This window comes from Salmo salar, chromosome ssa21, assembly GCF_905237065.1.
Source record: "Salmo salar chromosome ssa21, Ssal_v3.1, whole genome shotgun sequence".
NCBI lineage: Eukaryota > Metazoa > Chordata > Actinopteri > Salmoniformes > Salmonidae > Salmo > Salmo salar.
Window position 1 is genome coordinate 27141306 of NC_059462.1, and position 25825 is coordinate 27167130.

At 45.4% G+C, this 25825-nt stretch overlaps 1 protein-coding gene across 1 annotated transcript; it reads left to right on the forward strand.

The window, feature by feature from the left end:
* Window positions 1-4033: 4033 nt before the first annotated feature.
* Window positions 4034-25327, forward strand: LOC106582130 (insulin receptor substrate 2). The gene is made up of 2 exons (XM_014164894.2): window positions 4034-7862; window positions 22389-25327. The coding sequence occupies exons 1-2, from the start codon at window positions 4526-4528 to the stop codon at window positions 22391-22393; spliced, it is 3342 nt and encodes a 1113-aa protein (XP_014020369.1). The 5' UTR covers window positions 4034-4525; the 3' UTR covers window positions 22394-25327.
* The last annotated feature ends 498 nt before the right edge of the window (window positions 25328-25825 follow it).

Below are 25825 nucleotides of genomic sequence, written 5' to 3' on the forward strand. Positions count from 1 at the left end.
ACATGATTTGGAAATCACACACCTCTCTATATAAGGTCCCACAGTTGACAGTGCATGTCAGAGCAAAAACCAAGCCATGAGGTAAAAGGAATTGTCCGTAGAGCGCCGAGACAGGATTGTGTTGAGGCATGGATCTGGGGAAGGGTACCAAAATAATTCTGCCGCATTGAAGGTCCTGAAGAACACAGTGGCCTCCATCATTCTTAAATGGAAGAAGTTTGGACACACCAAGATTCTTTCTAGTGCTGGCCGCATGGCCAAACGGAGAAATTGTGGGAGAAGGGCCTTGGTCAGTGAGGTGACCAAGAATCCGATGGTCATTCTGATAGAGCTCTAGAGTTCCTCTGTGGAGATGGGCCAAACTTCCAGAACGACAACCATCTCTGCAGCACTCAACAAATTAGAAATGTATGGTAGAGTGGCCAGACGGTAGCCACTCCTCAGTAAAAGGCACATGACAGCCCACTTGGAGTTTGCCAAAAGGTACTTAAAGACTCTCAGACCATGAAAAACAAGATTCTCTGGTCTGAGGAAACCAAGATTGAACTCTTTGGTCTGAATGCCAAGTGTCACGTCTGGAGGAAACCTGGCACCATCCTTATGGTGAAGCATGGTGGTGGCAGCATCATGCTGTGGGGATGTTTTTAGGCAGTAGGGACTGGGAGACTAAACAGGATCGATGAAAAGATGAAAACCTGCTCCAGAGTGCTCAGGACCTCAGACTGGTGCGTAGGTTCACCTTCCAACAGGACAACAACCATAAACACACAGCCAAGACAGCGCAGGAGTGGCTTTGGGACAAGTCTCTCAATGTCCTTGAGTGGTCCACCCAGAGCCCGGACTTGAACCCGATCAAGCATCTCTGGAGAGACCTGAAAATAGGTGTGCAGCAACGCTGCCCATCCAACCTGACAGAGAGAGGATCTGCAGAGAACAATGGGAGAAACTCCCCAAATACAGGTGTGCCAAGCTTGTAGCGTCATACCTCTAATAAAGTGTTAATTTAAGTCGGGATTTGCACCATCCATGTGGTAGGTATTTCAGTGGGTCACATAATTGATAAGAACGTGTTAAAGGTCCTGAACAGTCATTCTGATTCCAATGTAAAATAACATTTTGAGTGACTAAAATATCAGCCATAATATTTTTGGGGGGGATTGAAATGCAAACATTTTTAGAAAATATTTTTTTGTCTTATGGCTAAGTACCAGGAAGTTTGAAAAGAGAGGCTGAGTGGGCGGGGAGTTTACATTTATGAGGTCTCCTTGACTGACAGTTCTTTTAAATGTTCTTTTAAATTTCAAGAAGCTTGGATGCAGTGAGAAGTGTTGCTTGCAGTAAAATCATCTCAAGCAAATTTGGTGATGCACAAAGCAACTCAAACAACATTGAAATTGCATCAATAGCTAGGTTTCCATCCAATTGGTGACAGATTTTCATGCGAATAAAAAAATATCCTCACACAGAAAATGTGCTCATTTTCCCACCCGGTGGTGTTTCCACCAAACGGACTTATTGCGGATAAAAATCAGTGCTTGATGACATAGTGCACAGAAAATGTACGTTCTCGCCTAAGTTTTCACGTACCAAATAAAATATAAAGTTAAATGTATTTCCATTGTATTTTCAACTCTACCGATAGTGTTGTGACAAAAACTGTTGCGTTAAATAGCAAATGTCTAGCCAACAGTTTGCACATACAGTGCGGGTAGGCTCTGCAGGTAGGCTAATCTACATGAAAAGACTATAGATAAGAGCAAGAATGCTTTTATTTGTCAAAACCATAGTCAAGCATCGATCATCATGTCACCAGAATCAGACCATTGATTTTTTGGGGAAAGGAGCATCAAGATCACGTGCACTTTCACCACCCTGTGAAGTTCATCCTAAGTTATTTGTAGCCTAATAAACTGCATGGTCTCCCTAGTCATAGTGGGAGGACTACACACCATGTCATCACGTGACTCATATTGAAGTTTACTTTCAATATTATGGTTATTACATCAATACAGTATTTGCGCATAAAGACATTTCCACAACCATTTCTCACATAATTAATTTTACCAACACAAAAAGATCCCACCATGTTGAATGAACAAAATATCTGTCAGCATTTATAAAAATGTTTCAAAACTTTCTGTTTCCATCACAGCTGTTATTTTTTGATACTGTATGACTTTGCTTGCATAAAACTGTGGATACAAACGTGGCTATTGTTGTCAACAGCTCCAATTTAGCATGTTTCTTGTGATGTAGTTCACAGCAGCAATGATGGCTGTGTTGACATGACAACGGCATCAGAGTTTTGGATGACCCTCCTGAATCCAAGTGTTTGACATGGGGGTGGGGACCAGTAACTTTATGATCAAACTTTATCAATGTAGAAGCAACAGTAATTTTTCATACTTTGGTCATCATACTTTTATCTAGTTTCATCCAAATATCATCCAATTTCATGAAAAACATTATTTTGACTGTTCATGACCTTGACGTTTAACACTGCTCAGTGTTCAAATTCCGATCTTCTTCGCAAACCACTACATGAGGGCATTTCCATATAAAACATGACACAAGAATGACTTTAACGTCATTTTTATTACCAGTATTAAGGGGGGTTCATTGAGTTAGTAGGTGTCTAAAGCATCCCATCAACCCTCTCTCGATCATCCATTCCTGGAAAAGCTGCGTCACCGGTACAATGTAGTGCCACCGAACAGAACAACACGACCTTACGTCACCTCGCCTGGCAGACAAATAGGGTGTTTTTCATAAAAGACCGCCTCTCATCTCTACTGGAAAAAAATCTGGGATGGCGGCATGGGGAGGATTTGGGGTTGTGCGATTGCCATTTTTGTTGTTTTCATGTTGAGGGGCTCTCTCCCTCCCCTGTCAGTTTGTATCTGTGCTTTATTCCAAACGCAATAATACAGGCAGCATCTCCAGAATATCGAATACACACAGCATCCATATGTTCAATGGTCACCACCACCCCTTTGCTCACACACAGTCTGCAAAGGCAAATATACCTACGCAAGAGCTACTCGTGCAGAACAGTTGGGAGCCAGGGCGCATTAAAAATAGATCAGTGGGTGCGCGCGTTACGTAACAAACTACACTGCGCGCTTTGCTCTCACAGTTTGAAGATTCTCTTCTTGCCTAATGTTGTAAGAGAGGAAAAGCGGGAGAAGAACTGCATAACTCCCTTGCCATCATGGCGCAGACATGAAACTAGGGTATGATGATCGGGGACGCATGGGAATTATCGAGTGTTCCCTGCGTCAGATGCGCTCCCTCGATCTCTCCCGCTCTCCCTCCCAGCCTAGCTGTGTGACAGAGCCGCAGTCTAATCTTGATGCTTGTTTTCTTCTGAAGTTGGAGGGCAGCGGCTGGGGCTTCTCACCCTCCCCTCGCTACGTGCGCCTCAGTCACGTTGTAGTCGCAGTTGAATAATATATTGTAGAATCTACTAGATCACACATAGTGTTTTTTGAATTGTGTAATAACTCATGCGTAATCAAATGCCAATAGACATAATGCTTTATATCATCACTGGGTTGTTATTTAAGTGCCACGGGTGAAATTGTTGCACAATACTTGTATTAGGATATGTAGGCTAATATAGGCATAATTCTTTCTTGACACCACATAATTGCAAAAATGAACATTTATAACATCAAATAAAATAAAATGTTATTGGTCACAAACACATATTTAGCAGATGTTATTGCGAGTGTAGCGAAATGCTTGTGGTGTAGCGAAATACTTCTGCTTAACGTTACATGCCTACATTCCCACGAACTTCGATCAGTTTATGCACTCTGAAACTTCTGACAGCCACTGTTCTTATTTCATATCAATAAACTGATAATTGACCATGTCCTCAATAATTCTTATTGCGCACAAACCTATTACATCAATACTTAACCCAAATAGCCAACACGATCTGTGATAGGCCTCTTAATGAATAAGTTGATCAATTGCCCTGGGAGAAGAGTATACACGTAAGCGGTTATGCATAAATGCATCATAGACAGATGAGCGGGTTGACAGTTCCAACCGTACCCAGGGTGAGTCGGAAGAGGGCAGGAGTGCGTGTGTGTGTGAGAGTGTGTGGGAGGGCTTTCTCTCCCATCTGACTGAGTCTTTCACTATCATTCAGCCCTGTCCACCAATGAGCCCATGATCTCATCAAATAGACGGATTTGCAGGTACGCCCCTTCGGTTTGCACCGCCCCAGTGTCAGTGTGTGTATTTTTCCCTGCCCTTCTCTTTTTTTTGTAACCAACGCTTGATGTGTAGAACGTCACACGTTGTTTCTCTCTTCACTTCGGTAACTTAGCGATATGGGTTATTTACTGTTAAACTGTTACATACGCCGGACGCACAACCGGCGCCTGGAGTGAAACAGAGCCTTCGAGAGATACGGACTAAGCTACAGAGTTGATCTCTCCAGCCTTCGATACGTGAGGATATAACAACAGGTTAAGGAAAGTGAGTTGTTTAAAAAAAAAAAAAAAACGATAGAATGGCAAATCCCCAAAATACTGGAGAACACTTGTTATCCAACGCGAATATTAACAATAACAAAATTAAGAAATGTGGATACCTCAAGAAGCAGAAGCACGGACACAAGCGATTTTTCGTTCTGAAGGAGCCGAGCGAGGGCTTCCCTGCTCGGCTGGAGTACTATGAGAGCGAGAAGAAATGGAAAAACAAGTCGGCGGCAAAGAGAGTTATTCCTCTGGACTGCTGCCTCAATATCAACAAGAGAGCGGACTCCAAACACAAACACCTTATCGCCCTCTATACCAAGGACGAATATTTTGCTGTGGCAGCAGAGAATGAACAGGAGCAGGAGAATTGGTACAGAGTCTTAACTGATTTAATGAGCGAGGGGAAAGTGTACTCAGACGGCTCCGCATCCAATTCCGCGTCCTCGCTGGTGGGGTTTGATGAAGGGAACTACGGGATGATTACGCCGGTAACGGCTGTGTATAAGGAGGTATGGCAAGTTAACCTAAAATCCAAAGGGCTGGGACAGAGCCGGAATCTTACCGGGGTGTACAGGCTGTGCTTATCCAGCCGGACTATCAGCTTTGTAAAGCTCAACTCGGATATTGCGTCCGTCAGTTTACAGCTGATGAACATTAGGAGATGCGGGCACTCGGAGAGCTTTTTCTTCATCGAAGTCGGCCGGTCAGCAGCCACAGGACCCGGCGAGCTGTGGATGCAGGCTGACGACTCCGTTGTGGCGCAAAACATCCACGAAACTATCCTGGAGGCGATGAAAGCCATGAAGGAGCTGTCAGAGTTCCGGCCGCGCAGCAAGAGCCAGTCATCGGGAACTAACCCCATTTCCGTGCCCACCCGGCGGCACCACAACAACCTTCCCCCAAGCCAGACCGGGCTCCAGCGACGATCGCGCACAGACAGCATGGCCAAAAAGTCCCCCATGAGTAAATTCACCTCCTGTCGGATACGCACTGCCAGTGAGGGAGATGGCACCATGGCGCGCACCTTGCCTGTGAACGGGAGTCCCCTCAGCCCTGGTATTCACCGGACCCTATTAGGGAGCTCAAACACCATCACAGCCCAGCACTGCCGGACATTTGAATCCTCTTCCCTCCAGCACAGTAAGTCCATGTCCATGCCTCTGTCCCACTCCCCACCCACAGCCACCCCCAGCCCTGTCAGCCTGTCCTCTTGCTCTGAAAGCAGTGCTCCTCGCCCCTCCAGCTGCAATGTCTCTGTCTCTGGCTCCCCCAGTGATGGCGGCTTCATCTCCTATGATGAGTATGGCTCCAGTCCTGCAGCCCTGTACCTCACTCGCCGCAGTAACACTCCAGAGTCCCTAAGGGCAGACACACCCCCCTCCCGGGATAGCAGTGACTTGCATGGCTACATGGTGATGGAGAGGCAGAACCAGAACGGTTTCCGCCGGTTACCAGAGCTGGACAAGGCATACCGGAAACGCACATACTCCCTTAACACCCCGCCCCAGCACAGGGCGCCGCCCCAGGTCTCCTCCACCTCATTGGACGAATACACACTTATGAGGGCCACCTATACCAGTAGCGGCCAATCGGGTCGCAGCTCTCACACCGCCTCCCCGAAAGTTACCTATCCTGAGGACTATGGCGATGTCCAGATAGGCTCCAATGGTCACCTAGGTGACTGTGGCTACATGCCCATGACTCCGGGCGTTGCCCCTCAGACAGGGTGGGTCAAAGGTGATGCTTACATGCCCATGAGCCCCATGTGTGTGTCGGCCCCCAAGCAGATCATCAACCCTCGCTCTCACCCCTCTCCAGCTGGGCTGGGCTCCCATACCGACTCCCCTGGAAGCGTGTCTCTGGAGGACAGTGGCTACATGAGGATGTTCTGCGGGGCCAAGATGTCTGTGGACAGCTCCGACGGGAAACTCACCAACGGGGAGTACCTCAACATGTCCCCTGTGGACCCTGTGGTCTCCCTCACCCCCCCAGACTACATCCTTACAGACACTACCCCCCAGCTTCACCCTCACCACAGACAGCCTTACTCCATCAGTTCCCTGCCCCGCTCTCTCAAAGCTCAGCCCCAGAGGAAGGGGGTTACAGACACAGACCAGTACGTGGTGATGAGTCTACAGAAGAAGAGGATAGAGGAAGAGTCCAACTACTGTCCCGTCTCACCTGTCTGCTCCGCTACACCCCCCACCTCCACCCACTCCTCAGCCCCCTCACCCCTCAGAGCCGGCACGATCCCTCAGGAGGGGGGTCTGGTCCACAAGGGGAGGGTGAGTCGGCCTACCCGGCTGGTCCTGGACTCTCTGAGGACGCTGCCCTGTATGATCGAACACCCCCTCCCCTCTGAGCCCAGGAGTCCCGGGGAGTACATCAACATCGACTTTGGCAACACTACACGCTATCCGCCCATCTCCGCCACCACTGAGAGCTCTGGTTCATCAATGGGCTTGGTGGACGGGCTGATGAGGAGTTCCCCGCCACTCTCCGATTACGTCAACATTGACGTCAGATCGCGCTCTCCCAAACACGGCGATTCCCCTTCTTCAATAGGGCGCCTGGAGCTGAGTCCTGCACTTCCCTTGTGTTCCAGCCAGCCTCCCAGAGAAGAGCAGAGGGAGAGTGAGGAACAGGAGAAGATAATCGTTGTGGAATATTCCCTCCAAAAGCTTGCAAGCCCTGTATACCTGGTTGGTGATGTAAAAGACGACTACACTGAGATGACCTTCAGTCCTACCAACCCCCCTCCCTCTGCCTCTCTCCCTGCCACCCTGTGCCCCTCCGATACCACCACCCCCCTGCCCACCAGCTCCTCTGCCTGTGTCCAGAGACTCACCCTGAGGGGAGAGGGTACAGTGGGGGTCCCCCCGGTTCCTGTCGAGACCTTCTTCCTTGGGTGTCCGTCCCTCTCCATCCCCCCTGTCAACCCAGACAGGGGGGCAAAGGTGATCCGGGCCGACCCCCAGGGGCGCAGGCGCCACAGCTCAGAGACCTTCTCCTCCACCACCATGGTAACGCCAGTATGCCCATCGTTCGCCCCCGATGCCAACAAGCGGCACAGCTCGGCATCGGTGGAGAACGTGTCGCGGCCGGTCCGGAGCTCAGAGGGTTCAGATGAAGAGTACGGGAACAGCAACAGCCCCATGTGCCGGGAGACGTCGGCGGGCTACCAGAATGGACTCAACTACATTGCCTTAAACCTGATGGAAGGGAGCCTGGGGGGCTGCAGCACTCTGGGGGGCAGTGAGGGACTGCTGAGGTTCAAGGCAGCGTGCGGATGCAAGGGGGGCATGAACGGTTTTAACACCAGCCCCTATGCCACCATGGGCTTCAAGGAAACTGCAACAGCAGTGAAAGGTGAGCCAGTGCCGACTCTGTGTGGTGTGTGTGTGTGTGTGTGTGTGTGTGTGTGTGTGTGTGAGTGTGTGTGTTTGCATGCTTATCATGAGCCCATTCATTCATCCAGGAGTTCATTCAAACAGTCAGTGTGTGTCAGTGCTTGAGTAAAGATATCGCTTTAGTGATAGCAACCCATTTATTTGGCATATCTAGCCGTTGCTAAGCAGCAGTGCACTCCAAGTTTGTCGTGTCCCAAGGAGACGTTGTGTGTTCACTGTGTCCTACTGAAGCCAACATTCTAATAATGCCAGAGAATTTCGACTGCCTATGTGGCACGGACAGCAGCTGCCTATGTGCGTGCGTGATGATCATTATGCGATAGCTCGGCACGCAGACCACGGGTTTCTATCCCTCATAGTCTGAACCCAACCATTCCACTGTAGCCAGCCAACTCACTACTGTGGCTTACTGTACACACTAATGTATCGACAGGCAGTGAAATGGAGCTCTGCTGCCCGGCTCTAGGGCTAGCAGCTCCCTGTCACTTTACCCAAGTGGAAAAAACAAACAGACTTGCGCAGTGGTTACAAAGGCGCTGTTTATCTAGGCTGTAAACTTGGTATTTGATATACTGTTGACGCATCCTATATTTCATGTCAGTTTGTTTTTTACACGCCCTTTGTAATTAGGTGGCGAGACGGCATGATGGTTTTCAGCAACCTAGTCATGAGAGAGATATAATATATATATATATGTGTTTGCGGAAGCAATGCAGTCTTATAATGATGAAGTGCGCCCATATTGGCCTACTTTTTATGTGACAGTTTTATGTGCTGTATATTCAAGGAAAATGTGAATATGGAAAAACAACCATGTTTTTCAAGCTGTTTAGTGTTCATCTGTTAGTTATTGCAAGTCCGTTTAAACAAATGCATTGGTGCTTATAGTGTGATTACTAATTAGACCAGGAGTATCAAACAACTTTTGCCCCGGGGCCACATTCGGTCTTCAATGAGGTCTGGAGGGCCGCACTAAAAATGTGTTATATTTCATTGCCCTCAAAAATAGCAAAAAATTGTCTTCTATCCATCGTTTTTGGAATTTCCGATGCTCCCTGACTGTCTAGTGATTTATTAGCGAGCTGGACAGTCAAGAAACGGTATCATTTCTACACAGTTTCGATTTGGTTTTAGTCAACTTAAAGTATATTGAGTTTGTTTCCCCCCCAAATGTTGTTTTCATTATTATACATTTTTGTTCGATGTAGATGTTTACTCAAACCACCAGCGGGCCAGACGACCCCTCGCGGGCTGGATCCCGATGTATGCTTGACAACTCTGAACTAGACCATAGACTTGAGATATTATTTCCTTCTCTAAACGTGATTTACCAAACATAGGTGGATGCGATGAAACATGACAGGGCAAGTTGAAGCACCATGATAAATGTACAGTAAATGTTCCAGCCCTTCCAAGCAGTATAATAAGTGCTTGTAAACTGTGGTATTTGGATTGGATTAGGAGTAGCCCGTCACACCCATACAGTACATCAGTTAGCCCAAGACTGTGGGAAATATGCATGGTGTTGTGAAGTAAATTATTGAAGTCATTTGTATTCTGGATCAATGTCCCACCCAGCAGCATTCCCTGTGACGTAGTTATTATCTTTGTACCAGACTATGCTAGTACAAATGTACGAGAAAACATCCCAAGGGCTTCAATGATGCGGAAGATTTTTTCCTCCGCATGCTAGAACAATCCATAAGGAATAGCCAACCCACTGGTCACAAACTGGTTGAATCAACGTTGTTCCGCGTCACTGAATTGTCATCTGTGCCCAGTGTGTATGGACCAGGGTTTTTCTTATTTCTATAACACAGTTAGGCTATATGTGCTCTGAGAGGTTACCTTAGGATACAGCAAATATAATGGGAAGTAAACTCATTTCTGTTCAAAATGATAATGGGGGGAAAAAAATCTATTTTGGGGACAGTTCGTTCACCTAAGAAATCACACTTCAACCCTGGTAATGTAATGTGTAAATATTGATGCGTCCCCCTATGAGACAGAGAGTTGGGAACACCAAAACATGACCTTTCACCTCGTTCTGGCAAACCTAAGTGTGGTTACCTCTACTGCAGCATCAGTATCTGGTTGTACAACATTAAATAACAATTTATATATGTTTTAAGCGCTATGTCATAAGTTACCATAGATCTGTACCCATTGTATAATAGGTTTGCACACTGATGGTGAAATATGAATGACTTGTAGGTCTATAGGTAGTGGTTACACAATGTTGTTGTTGTTGAAGCTCCCCACTGACATAGTGATCTGCAATGCACTGGTGAAGGGAGCTCTCTCTCTCCTCCTACTCTTTCACTCTTCCTCCTTTTCTCTCTCCTCTGTCTCCCTCTCTGGCTGTATACCGTAGGGCTGGGTGCAGTCTGTGCACTGGGTCCCCCAGAAAAACAAGTGAGTCAGTTGTTTATCAGTTATCAGGTACTGGGCTTCAGGGCAGGAATGCAGGCATTGTGCAAAGGTTGCTGGGAGAGGTGAATGCTCACTTGTTTTTCTAACCTACTGGAGATGCTTTTGTTTTTTTACTTTGAGGAACTTTACAAAACAGACCATAGTACACACACACACACACACACACACACACACACACACACACACACACACACACACACACACACACACACACACACACACACACACACACACACACACACACACACACACACACACACACACACACACACACAGAACTTGCTCTGGAGAGGACTAAAAGTCTTCACACTTATTGGCCAAACATACTCAATCAAGGGTGTGTTTGTGGTTGTAGTATATATTATGCCAGTGTATTTCTTTATATATATGTGCAATAAGGTATTTCTGTTGGGTTGTCTCTGAATGTGTGTTTGAGCATGAGTATGTCTGCTGAGTTGTTTTCTAGGTAGGGCAGGCAGTTCCGCACTAATGTGTTTTTTTTCTACTAAATAAGTTGAGCAGGAAGAAAGACATGGCCCTAGGCTATGGAAGGAGAGGAGATGGGAGGAGGAGGAATGGAGTGACGTTAGTTTGTTTTTCAAAATCATGACAAAACAGACCACAGAGAGCCAGTAGGTAGAGGGAGGGAGAGGCTAAAGAACGAAGGAGGGGGAGAAAGATAGAAAGAAAGGGAGCAGTGTTGATCCGGTAAAAGTTGGCCATGGCTGGCTTGCCTGGTTATTTACGGGATTCCTGAAAAACAAAAGATCAGCCGGAGAAAGAACAGTTAGCTGTGTTTCCGGAACGGCCCAATACTCTGCCCCGATCAGGAATGCTGTCAGGACAGCCAGCTACTCACTAACACTCTAATCATAAACACCCACCCCACAGAGAGGCTTAGACTGCAGCCACAGGGCCTCACTGTGTATGTGTGTGTTTACTAAGAAATTACCGGCTTTTCCACATTCTCCCCTCACCATCACAAGGCGAGACATAGTCTACATTCCACATGCTCACATTAATTTTCGAGTGGCTAGATTTGAAATGCAAATCATCTGAGGCTGAAATGACCTTTTTTATTGTGTGTGTGTGTGTGTGCGCCTGCTGCTCTTTTGACAAACACATTATATTAGAGATAAAGCCTTCAAAACTCTTTACCTACACACCAAGGATATGGGCCTGACATCCTGTTCTAAACGTGTGTGTGCGCCTGTGTTAGTGTGACAGCTGCTGTGTGTATCTGTGTGTAGATTACTCTGGCCTTGTGTTTTTGTGAATGAGGGATCAGCGTTTGAGATGTAATAGTTTATTGGCTCGTTGAGCTGATGGCCGGTCGATAGCGTTTTTGCCAGTGTTGTTGTTTTGGTTTGGGAAAATGCATACACTCACTGACAGGGGATGGGGTGAGGGGTCACTGAGTGGGATGGGGTCTGTTTAAATTTCAACACGCCCCCGTACGGCCCACCCCCACCCCTCACTATGCCCCCATCAGAAGTGTGACCTTTGAACTGGCCTTGGGTGGGCAAGGGCTGTTGGGATTAGCATTTTGCCTGAGAAACACCAGATATCAGCAAACAGAAGAAACATGCACACTATTCAGTATTTAGCTATTTATCTCCTCTACTGTCTCATTCTCTCTGTGTCTGACTTTCTCTCTAATCTTTATCTCTCTGTCTGTCTTCTACGTCTCTTTTGTCACCTGACGTTCTCTGTTTCCTCTGAAGCTCTTTATCATCCCTCTCTCCTGCCTCTCTCCATTCCTCATGTCTTCCCCTTGTTTACCAGAGCTCTCTCTCTCTCTCTCTCTTCTCTGGCCGGGGCTGTCAGGTGTTTGGTACAGACAGAGGGAGATGGGGGAGTTGACTGACTCACTCTCTTCGTGTTTTTATTTAGGAGCTCTGACCAAACCCTCTCACCCCTTTTCCTTCCCTCTCTACCTCACTGCGTGTTTGTGTGTATGCCCGTGTGTGTTAGCAGATGGTGGTGGCCGGGGTCTTGCACCTGCGCCTCCAAGCACTGGTTATCTGGCCCTTCAGAGGGAGTGACAATACGCTAATGACCAGCACCATCTGCCACAACAACAGAGAGAGAGAGGAGGAGAGACGGACAGAGAGAAAGGAGGAGAGACGGACAGAGAGAGAGATGGCGGAGAGGGGGGTTGGGGTGGGGCAAAAAGCCAAATATCACTCTATCCCCGTACCCTACTCTCTCTCTCTCCCTCTTTCACTCACTCCCTCTCTCTCTTTCTTTATCTCCCTCACTTTTTCTAGCATTAGTTTCTCTTTTGGGTAAGTCATGTGATCGAGCCTTCCAGTCAGTTGGTCTCTGCCCTCCTCTCTCTCTCCTTCCAGAGAGCCTTCTGTCTATAGTGCCTAGTTCCAGCTGAGTGCCACTGATTGGCTTTAAGAACAGACCATGGAGGTTTGTTTAATGACTAATTAAACAAGTAGCTAATCAGATAGCTAATCAGCCCCATTACAGGAATTCCTTGAATTGTCTCCTGTTTTATGGACTTTGAATAGAATAATGGCTTTCATTAATTTGAACTAAATTAGTTAACTAAATGAACTTTACTGAGGTGGTGTGATTTTAGAGGATAGCATAGCAGTGCTGAAAAAGTCTGATTGAATTGTCAGCTGCTGTGTGTGGTTAATTATAGAGCAGTCCTATAATAAACCTAGATGTAGTGGCATATTTAAAAAAAAATGTTGGTCCTCACCTGTCCTCCCTCCCCTGTCTCTCTCTTTCACCCGTCTTTCACCCCTCCCTCCCTCCCTCCCTCCCTCCCTCCCTGTCCGTTACAGTACCTTTGAGTAAACTAGGGCAGGATGTTCCATGGGTAGATAAAAACTCTGTCAATGTTCCCTCCATTTAGCTGGGAGTTAAGGAGGATTACATTCTGTTCAGGATTAGACATTGTTGAGCAGCTTGTTTTGTTTTGAGTTAGGGGAACGGAGAGCACACACACTAAGGTGTTTTTCCCAAACACTGAGGTGAGTTGGAGTTAGGATCAATTAAGCCTCATTGTGCTCATGTCCTGACTTCTCAGAAACAGGCTTCAGTCCCTCAGCCAACTACTACAGTTACATCATAACACAGCTCTCATGTCCTCTCCTCTCCGCAGAACAATGTGTATGTTTATGTTTGCCAGTCAGTCAGATGTCAACTGCATGTGTGTGGGTGCGAGTAGTGCTCTGAGACATTGCTCGTACAAATGGCTAGATTAGTGTGTTGTTGGATTACCTTGGCCATTTGTGATGAAGTTTAATCTGTGTCCCAGAACACACGTGTGTGTGTGTGTGTGTGTGTGTGTGTGTGTGTGTGTGTGTGTGTGTGTGTGTGTGTGTGTGTGTGTGAGAGAACGGGTGGGGTGGGGTGCCTTCTCCTTGGCAGAAGGTAACATTTCAATTGAAAAAGAAATAAACACGTGCGATTTGTAATAATAGAATAGAAATGGGTGCTGGGCTCTCTTTAAGGGCTTGTGCCTTGACTGTATATAATTGCCCAGCATGTGACATGATTTTAAATGAACGCATTTCTCCCCGTGCACAGAGAAGCACTTGGCAGTCGGACAGATGTGTGTATGTGTGTGTGACTAATGTAATATGCGATTTCGATAATGACTTTATACAATCAGAGGAATTGTAATGGCTGTAATGGTAGTGATGGTTATTGTCTGACCTCGTTTAGTTATTTAGGCCTATTTGGACGATGCCAAGCCGTTTTTACGTGGTCTCCTCACCCATTCCTTCTTATCCTTCTTTCTTTGGTTCACTCTTTTTCCCTCCCTCTTCCTTTCTCAAAAATTGAAATGTTCACATTTCACATAATTTTTTTAACACAACCCTGTGCTGAAACAAAAAATCAACCTCCCCTCCCTACATTCACCACTACCCCCCACATACACATACACCACTACCTACATACACCACTACACCCTTACATACACATACACCACTACCTACATACACCACTACACCCCTACATACACATACACCACTACCTACATACACCACTACACCCCTACATACACATACACCACTACCCCCTCTCCTCCCTACATACACCACTACCCCCTCCCCTCCATACATACACCACTACCCCCCCACATACACATACACCACTACCCCCTCTCCTCCCTACATACACCACTACCCCCTCCCCTCCATACATACACCACTACCCCCCCACATACACATACACCACTACCCCCCTCTCCTTCCTACATACACCACTACCCCCCCACATACACCACTACCCCCTCCCCTCCATACATACACCACTACCCCCCCACATACACATACACCACTACCCCCCTCTCCTCCCTACATACATCACTACCCCCCCACTACCACTACCTACATACACCACTACCCCCCACATACACATACACCACTACCCCCTCTCCTCCCTACATACACCACTACCCCCCCACATACACCACTACCCCCTCCCCTCCATACATACACCACTACCCCCCCACATACACATACACCACTACCCCCCTCTCCTCCCTACATACACCACTACCCCCCCACATACACATACACCACTACCCCCTCTCCTCCCTACATACACCACTACCCCCCCACATACACATACACCACTACCCCCCCACATACACATACACCACTACCCCCTCCCCTCCATACATACACCACTACCCCCCCACATACACATACACCACTACCCCCCCACATACACATACACCACTACCCCCCTCTCCTCCCTACATACACCACTACCCCCCCACATACACATACACCACTACCCCCCTCTCCTCCCTACATACACCACTACCCCCCCACATACACATACACCACTACCTACATACACCACTACCCCCCCACATACACATGCACCACTACCCCCCCACATACACATACACCACTACCCCCTCTCCTCCCTACATACACCACTTGTTGTGTGATTAGCTGTCTTTGTGTGTGTGTTATGAATGTATAATGTGTTTGTTATGAATGTGTTAAACGTGTGTGTCCATCCAGGAAGCTTGTGGGTGTGTCTGTGTGTGGGTGGCCTAGATAGGAGGAGGAGCTGGCCGTGTTAGCAATGTAAACAACGTGGATGTTGTTGTTTGTTTGGTGTTTGTTTGTTGTTTACATACACTCCTGTGGGCTCTTGACTTGCTGAGTAAAGAGAGAAGGAGAGTGGAGAAGGGAGAGTGATGGCTGATGATATTACATCTCCACAAATCCCCCCTCCCTCTTCAGGCTTGGCAGAAAGGCTACATTGGGGTATGTCCTGTTAGGAGAGCTACAGGCCTGTTATGTCTGAGCTATGCTACTGCTAGTAGAAGTATATAAATCAACTACTGTTAGGAGAACCATATAAATCAACTACTGTTAGGAGAACCATATAAATCAACTACTGTTAGGAGAACCATATAAATCAACTACTGTTAGGAGAACCATATAAATCAACTACTGTTAGGAGAACCATATAAATCAACTACTGTTAGGAGAACCATATAAATCAACTACTGTTAGGAGAACCATATAAATCAACTACTGTTAGGAGAACCATATAAATCAACTACTGTTAGGAGAACCATATAAATCAACTACTGTTAGGAGAACCATATAAATCAACTACTGTTAGGAGAACCATATAAATCAACTACTGTTAGGAGAACCATATAAATCAACTAGTTACAAAAGCACATGTTTACTGTACTTTAAACTACTGTACTAGCAGTACAGTAGTGTGTGTGTGTGTGTGTGTGTGTGTGTGTGTGTGTGTGTGTGTGTGTGTGTGTGGTAGAGTGTTCCTGGCCTGAGAGATGCAGGTCTAAATAGAGCCAGTGAGAAATACATAACTCATGTAGAGAGCAGTGTGTACGTGTGGGACGGGGTAGGGGTACCTTCCAGGGATGGGGAGGGAGGGGGAGGGGTACAAAGTAACGGGTTCATTTATCCCTCCCTCTCCCCCTCCCTCTCTATCTCTCTCCCTCTGTGATCAGCCTGTGTAAGATTAGCTGTGTTAGGAGAGGTTGTCTTTCTCAGCTGACACACTGCACTCAGCAGGGCTGGTTGAGTCTCCACTGATAAAAGGAGATTGTGATGGCTGGGCAGGAGTGTGTGATTAGTAGCCAGGGATGTGTGTTTAGAGACCTGGCCTGTGTGTCTGAGATGATTCAACTCTGATTCCCGGCAACTTTCCCTCATCCCCACTCCCTCATACCCCTGTGTCTGCAACCAACAGGTCTGAACCGGCCCTGCTTGCACACACGCATGGCCTCACCACATTCCCATGTCTGTGTGTCAGGTTGACTGTGTTACTCTGGTTTTCCGACCCTTTCCTCATTTCCCTGACCCCTCAGGGAAAGTGACTGGGCCTTGGTGTAATTGGCCCTGTGAAATTCAAACTACTACTGTGAACTTTGCCCTCCCTCTTCCCGTCCCACACATACAACACAATTGACCACTCAGAGTGGTGTGTGTGGGACAGGGAGAGTGAAGGCAAAATTCACAGCAATTGTTTAAATTTCTAGTTTGAACACAGAAGTGAGAAGGCATTTTATCAGCTGTGTTGTTATGGTTACCCACATGAAAAATGATTACAGTTTACTATAGAATTCTACAGTACTTATTGTAGAGTTATATTGTAAACTGCAGTATATTGTAGAATACTCTACTTCACACTGTAGTATCCCTCGATCATGTGTAATAGTTACTATATAATGTTGTAGTATACTGTAGAATACTATAGTAAATACTACTGTATTATCCGAGGGGGAAAAAAACACCACAGTGCAAAAACACCACAGTCCGCAGACCACACTTTTTTAACTATAGTAAATACATTATTTAATTTGCATATATCCTGCCCATTACCCTCCCCCATATCACAATTTGTGCCACCAATAATTGCGAAACCCACATGCCAAGAATATACCATATATTGTGTTCCCTACATGTTATAGAAAACAGCAAAAGTTTTGAAATATCTGTTCAGAACCTGTTCCTTCCTTCCTTCCTTCCTTCCTTCCTTCCTTCCTTCCTTCCTTCCTTCCTTCCTTCCTTCCTTCCTTCCTTCCTTCCTTCCTTCCTTCCTTCCTTCCTTCCTTCCTACCTACCAACCTACCTACCGGTTATGGAAAATGTGGTATTTTTTTATATTTCTCCAGTAGGTTTCCTGAAGGAGAAAACTTCCACTTCTATGTCAAAGAAAGTACTACAAAACACAACAGTAATGTCCAGAAAAACACTACAGTAAATACTACAGTATAGTACAGACTGCAAAAACACTACGGTAAATACTACAGTATACTACAATCCGCAAAAACACTACACTCATAACTATAGTATACGGTATACTACAATTTTCTTTTACTACAGGACTTCAAAGATGGCGTCTACAGACATGGAAACAACTTCGCAGTATTTTGTTTTTTTGTGTGTTATTTCTTACATTATTAGCCCAGAATGTTTTTTGTGTTATTACATACAGCCGGAAAAACTCTTTTGGATATCAGAGCGGCAGTAACTCACCAGCATTACGACAGAAATACAACTTTCCCAAATTGGATCCTTTGTTTGTACCCCCCCAGGGCAATTGAACTTATCCTAGAGGCGGAGTAGAGGTATTCGGAGTGTACTTTTAGTCCGACTCATGAGGCGTGTATACAATCCACCGCTTCCGAGTATATTACTCGCTAATGTTCAGTCCCTGGACAATAAAATAGACGAGCTCAGGGCGAGAATCTCCTGCCAGAGAGATATCAGGGACTGTAACATACTCTGTTTCACAGAATCATGGCTCTCTCTGGATATACTGTCCCTGTCCATACAGCCAGCTAGGTTCTCAGTACACTGTTCAGACAGGAATAAAGAATTCTCTGGGAAGAAGAAAGGCGGTGGTGTATGTTTCATGATTAACTACTCATGGTGTGATTGTCCTTTACCTCACAAGTCCTTTACCTCACAATCAAATGCCGATCATATTGCCTTCCAAGAGAATTCTCTTCGGTTATAGTCACAGCCGTGTATATATCCCCTCAAGCCGATACCAATGACGGCACTCAAGGGACTACACTGGACTCCAGAGGCCGCATTTATTGTAGCTGGGGATTTGAACAAAGAACATTTGAGAAAAACACTACTGAAGTTCTATCAACACATTGACTGTAGTACTCACGCTTCAAAAACTCTTGACCATTGTTACTTTCCCTTCCGGGATGGCTACAAGGCCCTACCCTGCCCTCCCTTCGGCAAATCAGATCACGACTCCATTCTGCTCCTCCCTTAAGGCAGAAACTCAAACAGGAAGTACCCCTGCTAAGGTCTATTCAATGCTGGTCTGACCAATCGGAATACATGCTTCAAGATTATTTTGCCGACGTGAGTAAGACATTTAAGCATGTTAACCCTTGCAAGTCCGCCGGCCCAGATGGCATCCGTAGCCGTGTCCTCAGAACATGTGCAGACCAGCTGACTGGAGAGTTTACAGACATAGTCAATGTCTCGCTATGCCAGTCTGCTGTCCCCACTTGCTTCAAGATGTCCACCATTGTCCCTGTACCCAAGAAAGCAAAGGTAACTGAACTAACTGATTATCACCCTGTAGCACTCACTTCTATCATCTTGAAGTGCTTTGAGAGGCTAGTTAAGGATCATATAACCTCCACCTTACCTGACACCCTAGACCCACTTAATTTGCATACCGCCCCAATAGATCCACAGACGATGCAATCACCAACGCCCTGCCCTATCCCATCTGGACAAGAAGAATACCTAAGTAAGAATGCTGTTCTTTGACTATAGCTCAGCCTTCAACACCATAGTACCCACCAAGCTCCTCATTAAGCGTGGGGCCCTGGGTCTGAACCCCGCGTTGTGCAACTGGGTCATGGACTTCCTGGCGGGCCGCCCTCAGGTGGTGAAGGCATGAAACAACACCTCCACTACGTTGATCCTCAACACAGGGGCCCCACAAGGGTGTGTGCTTAGCCCCCTCCTGAACTCCCTGTTCACCCATGACTGCGTGGCCACACACGCCTCCAACTCAATCATAAAGTTTCGCAAACAACACAACAGTAGGCAGCGGAGGAGGAGGTGAGGGCCCTGGTGGAGTGGTGCCAGGAGTAATAACCTCTCCCTCAACGTCAACAGAACGAAGGAGCTGATCATGGACTTCAGGAGACAGCAGAGGGAGCACGCCCCTATCCACATTGACGGGACCGCAGTGGAGAAGGTGAAAAGCTTCAAGTTCCTCAGTGTACACATCACTGACAATCTGAAATGGTCCACCCACACATACAGTGTGGTAAAGAAGATGCATAGCGCCTCTTAATCCTCAGGAAGCTGAAGAAATTTGGCTTGGCCCCTAAGACCCTCACAACACTGGGGGCACTCTACAGCACCCGATGTCACAGGAAGGCCAAAAAGATCATCAAGGACATAAACCACCCGAGCCACGGCCTGTTCACCCCGCTATCATCCAGAAGGTGAGGTCAGTACAGGTGCATCAAAGCTGGGACTGAGAGACTGAAAAACTGCTTCTATCTCAAGGCCATCCCTGTTAAATAGCCATCACTAGCCGGCTACCGCAAGGTTACTCAACCTTGCACCTTAGAGGCTGCTGCCCTATGTACATAAACATGGAATCACTGGTCACTTTAATAATGGAACACTAGTCACTTTGATAATGTTTACATACTGCTTTACTCATATCTATTCTACTGTATTTTAGTCACTGCAATGCCGACATTGCTTGTCCTAATGTTTATATATTTCTTAATTCCATTCTCTGTACTTTTAGATTAGTGCGTATTGTTGTGAATTGTTAGGTACTACTGCACTGTTGGAGCTAGGAACACAAGCATTTCGCTACACATCTGCTAAAAATATGTATGTGAGCAATACAATTTGATTTGATTCATGCAATAGTTAACTATAAATGCTATAGTATACTACAGTGAATACAGTAAAGTCCCCAAAACACTACAGTTAATACTATAGTATTTATACCATAGTATACGGTATAGTATTTGTTCATGTGGGTAGTGTGCGTTATTAGGTGTAGTGTTATGGCTAGGTTTTGTAAACCTCAGTGTTTCCCCTAGGAAATGTACAGTTTTAAAGCATATTTCCTGCAATTTTACACATTTTGCCGTGGCTTATGCCATATTCTTATGCTATCTGAGTGTCTCAAACATTATCACAAAATTAATTAGATTCTCCCTGACTGTCTATTTTTTATTTTGGTGATTGTTAGACAAAGAAAAAAGAGGTTTGTGTCTACAAACTTTATATATGGTTTTAGTCGTTTAAGTTTACACTGAAAACGTTTTACGGAAAATAATAATAAAACATATATTTTGGTAAGGTTGGACAGCTATGAGGTTTGGTTCACAGTACCAGGCTAGTTCCTGCTTCCTGGTTTACTGTCTCAGACAGAGCACAGCACATGGTGAGACAGGGTGTCTGTGGAAGTGGGTCAGCCCCTCTAATGTGCTTAGCAGGTTAATGGAGATGTTAATCAGCCTCTGTGTGTGTGTGTGTGTGTGTGTGTGTGTGTGTGTGTGTGTGTGTGTGTGTGTGTGTGTGTGTGTGTGTGTGTGTGTGTGTGTGTGTGTGTGTGTGTGTGTGTGTGTGTGTGTGTGTGTGTAAGAATAACTCCTCTATATACTATAGTATGCGATGTACTGCTCCTCCTCTGTGACTGTGGAGTTTTGGGTATAAGCAGTACACTTGTATTTACCCCATTCCTCTCTTTCTCCTAGTCAGTGGGTATAGGGGATCAGTAGTCTGGAAAAGTACCAGTATTTTAGTGTTTTGGGCTGACCTTTTGGTTTCAAGTTCTGTGTGTGTGTGTGTGTGTGTGTGTGTGTGTGTGTGTGTGTGTGTGTGTGTGTGTGTGTGTGTGTGTGTGTGTGTGTGTGTGTTGTAACACTTGGGGTTGTGAATTGGGGGTTTGTTTAAGAGAGTGACGATCACATCGAGCTCTGTGAAAACACCTCTTGTTCTCTGCTTGGAAAAGGGAGGAGTGAGTGAGGCATTGCTATGTGTTGTTAGCTGAGACTTCCGCTGCCATGTGAGCACTGCATGCAAATCACACCGCACAAACAAGTACACAGGAGCAAGGGTGAGAGTGAGAGAGCTTCCACAAGGCCAGAAAAACAGTGTGTATACGTACATGTTTGTCAGTGTGTGTTTGTTTTAATCACATTTCCTATTGCTGCAGGATTATTTTCCTGCTGTAATCACTGGCTCAAATTTAAGATCCTACATCTGTGAGTGCCGTATTCTTAGCTGTGGGTTGGTTCTTCTATCCTTGTGGGGACCTAAAATAACCAAAAGTCCCCACAAGGATAGTAAAACAAGGAAAATTCACCCTCATGGGGACATTTCCCACGTCCCCATGAGGACAAAGGTTATTTTACACTAAGGGGTTAGGTTTACAGTTACAATTAGAGTTGTGGTTAGAATTAAGGTTTGGGTGAGGGGTTAGAAGTTAGGGTTAGAGTTAGAAATGTATTTTAGGTTCCCATGAAGATAGAAGAACATAATGTGTATGTGCGTGTGATTTATGAGGTTGGAATGGGAGCCACAGGAGAGAAAGGTCAAACGGTGTATCCCCACTCTGTTACCAAGTATGGAATAAGTGCTCTTCAGCAAGGGGGAGCTGTGTGTGTGTGTGTGTGTGTGTGTGTGTGTGTGTGTGTGTGTGTGTGTGTGTGTGTGTGTGTGTGTGTGTGTGTGTGTGTGTGTGTGTGTGTTTGTCAGCTCGGAGCAGGTGCTTTTGCGGCAGGGGGAAAACAGTGGCATTTAGCACCATGCAGCTGACGGAGTACAGTCTCCAATGACGACAAACACAGACCCATACAAGCACTAACTGACACACACACACACACAACAACAACACACTCATGCACACACACATAATTTTCAAAGGAAAAGATAGCGAGAGCGTAGTGGGACAGAAAATGGAATGCATTCCTATGCCTGTATGTGTAATTTGCTAGTAGATACATATGGCAACCTATTTAACCAAATCCCATCCCTCTCTGTTTCTCTTTCTCTCCAATCAGATTGAACACTGATGGCACCGCCCCCTCTTACACCCCCTGTTCCTCACGCCCTCTCTCTTGTTCGCCTGGCTGTGAATGAGGGATCAAGCTGCAGCCTAGTGATAAAGTTGCCACGCAGACAGCTGGACCATGTGCTGCAGTAGACAACCTTTAACCTCCACCATCCCCTCCCCAGGGGTCAACGGGACCACCATCATCACGCAATGTGGACACCCCCCCTTTCAAGCCTCCTATCCTCCCCACATTCGGCACCCAAATATTAAGGGTCCGTCGCTGCTGCTCTCTGAACAACTACAAACACTTAAAGGACTGTACTCATCGATGATTATCTATGTACATACAAAGTTACTTCTGCAAAATAATGATTATAATTATTATTATTATTCCACTGGTTTTCGTTTGGCTTTGGCTGACAGGGCCAGTTACCCTCACTTTAATAACCTGTGAACCAAACCTGGAGATATTCCACACACTCCCACTCACACACGTTATAAATACGTACACATCACATATTTATTTATTTATATGTGTGCACTTTGTTGTGTATATGTGTTTGTGTGGATGTGTACACTAAATTTGTACTAAAGAGAGTTGGCATTTTACGAACATATTCAGTATATAACAATGTACTAAGTTAACAGTTGCTTAAAAGCCTACCTCAGAGCAAACCAGGTTAGTACTTATTTACACACCAGAAGTGTACAAAACATTAGGAACACCTGCTCTTTCCATGACATAGACTGACCAGGGGAATCCAGGTGAAAGCTAAGAACCCTTATTGATGTCACTTGTTAAAGCCACTTCAATTGAGACATGGATTGTGTATGTGTGCCATTGAGGGTGAATGGGCAATACAAAAGATTTAAGTGCCTTTGAACGGGGTATTGTGGTAGGTGCCAGGGGCACCGGTTTGAGTGTGTCAAGAACTGCAACGCTGCTGGGTTTTTCACGCTCAACAGTTTCCCGTATTGTATCAAGAATGGTCCACCACCCAAAGGACATCCAGCCAACTTGACACATCTGTGGGACGCATTGGAGTCAACATGGGCCAGCATCCCTGTGGAACGCTTTCAATACCTTGTAGAGACCATGCCCTTTCGAATTGAGGCTGTTCTGAGGGCAAAAAGGGGGTGCAACTCAATATTAGGAAGGTGTTCTTAATGTTTTCTACACTCAGTGTATACAGAGATATATTTATTTATTTTCAGAGGTGAATGATTTTATGAACACCAATCCAAAGCCTTACTTATCTACTGTCCACTGTTACTGACAGACATTTAGTTTGGACCTATAAACACGCAGAAAATCTAAGACTTAAACCGATCGCCATGGAGATGGAATTTTTGTCAGAGCAGCCGGAGAGGAAGAAATCTTTCCTCTTTCCCTCTGCTATCATAGATTCCTGAGATTATTACAGTTCGTTCACATATAGGTACTATATATTAATATGTCATAGTAATATATGTATCATTGCATACAAAGGTTAGGAGAAGAATCTCTTAGGCATTATTCCACACACACGATGCAAATACAGAGAAGAGAAGGAAAATGGGACCTAGGAGGATTTTTTGGGGAGTAGGACATGCACACCATCGTCACACACACATCCGCATGTCCCAGTTTGACCTGGGCTTCTGGTAGTTTCTAGTGACTAAAACACCATAATAGAGACAAAGAGGAAGGTACCTTTATATACTTTAACCTATTACCTTGTTTACTCACAACAACCCACCTGTGACATGTTTTTCTCACATGATGCCTCAGCACTGAGCCTCTGGTAAGCTGTGATAGGCTATTTGGCACATAGGTGAGCTGTCATTGGGCTGGTGGGCAGACACATACACATACCGTTGACTGGCTGTTCAGGGAGGTTTTGACATGATTGAAGCCATCGCTGCTGCTTTGGGATCTGACACTGAGTGAGGAGACCCCCGAGCTGACGCTGCACAGTCTTGCACTTACAAACTCCCTAGATTGTAAACACAAGACACTTTTGAATGTAGTCTATTCCATGTTCTCCTCTTGGGGAATGTAACCACCGTGACAACAAGGAGAAATACCACACCAATACTAATAAAAACAACTACTACAACAACTTCATGCAGAATGAGACAAAAAAAACATACGAAAAGCAGTGTCACTTATTTTGTCTGAGTTTGTTGGTACTCAACGTTTGCCTATATACTGTAAATAATGTACAAATACAGAGAATTACAAGTGAGTGCAAGCTGAACCTTTTGCTTTGGAGATATTTTAAGTTAAATATGATAACTTATGATGTTGTTTGTACTGTATATATGTGTTTGGAGTGAATTCTCGGAAATGAAAGCACTAATTATTGTTATATACGCCAAGCAACAAAGTTTGGACTTGATTTTTTGAAACTATTGTTACAGGATGGTCTTGTGAAATGAATGCCACTACAAGGACATTTTCTAATGCTGTAATGCCAAGATAGATTTTAAGAGAGAAAATGATTAATTAAGAGTTAATTCTTCCTACTTAGGTACAATTCACGAATGGCATATGCAATATTTACATTTCTTTACAGAGAGGTACCACATTTATAAATACTATGTTAATAATCTTTGTTAAACCTCAAAACATATTCTTTTTTTGGCTCTTTGTAAATTTCTTCTGCCAATTTCTATTGGAATGTTTTTTGTTTGTTTTTGCTATTGGAGCCTATTGGTGATTTGAGCAGTGTTTTTTGCATTTGGATAATGTTCCTGGTGGGTTTTAATTTAGCATCTAAAGGATATGATAATATGACAAACTAGCTTAACTTGCTGTGTCTTCCATTGTAAATACTTAATATCTTATTGCTTATTGTGATGCTATTAAGAGATGATAATTTAAACTTAGTGTAGTTCCCATGGCTTTGGACTGTATTGATTCTTTATAGACACACGCAATAAAGAATAACACTATTTAAGAAAGCTAACGTCTCTGTCTTCTCTCTCCTCTCTATATTTCTTCACAAACGACTGGAGTTTTTTTCTCTCTCATCTGAGTGGCAGAATGAAGGAGCATCATCAGTCTCCTCAGTCACCAGATGACTCAATTCGTTTTTGGGCTTGTTCAGTGACAGGGTTTCTTCATTATATCAAATCAAATCCCACTCTCAGAATGTGCTTTGAGTCTTAGCCACTCATGTTCCTCTGTTCCCTCTCTGCTAGTGTCCTTCAGTAAGTGTTGGTTTATGACTTCTGTCCATTGAACAACACCCCAGTAGCAATATGAACAAATGAGAAGAGTTATCTTAGCATCCTCTAGCATTAAAACTGTTATTGTTTTGCCCCCTCCACTCCCCCTGCACCCATCCACTTCCTCCTTCCCAATTCCCCCTCCACTTCCCCCTGCCCCCCTCCCCGACCCCCTACAATAGTAATTAGACTAGCTTGTCATCAGCGACATGCAGAACTGAGGGAATAAAA

What these genes read in the sequence shown, in the direction of transcription:
- LOC106582130 (XM_014164894.2), top strand. Translation starts at nt 4,526, where the DNA reads ATGGCAAATCCCCAAAATACTGGAGAACACTTGTTATCCAACGCGAAT.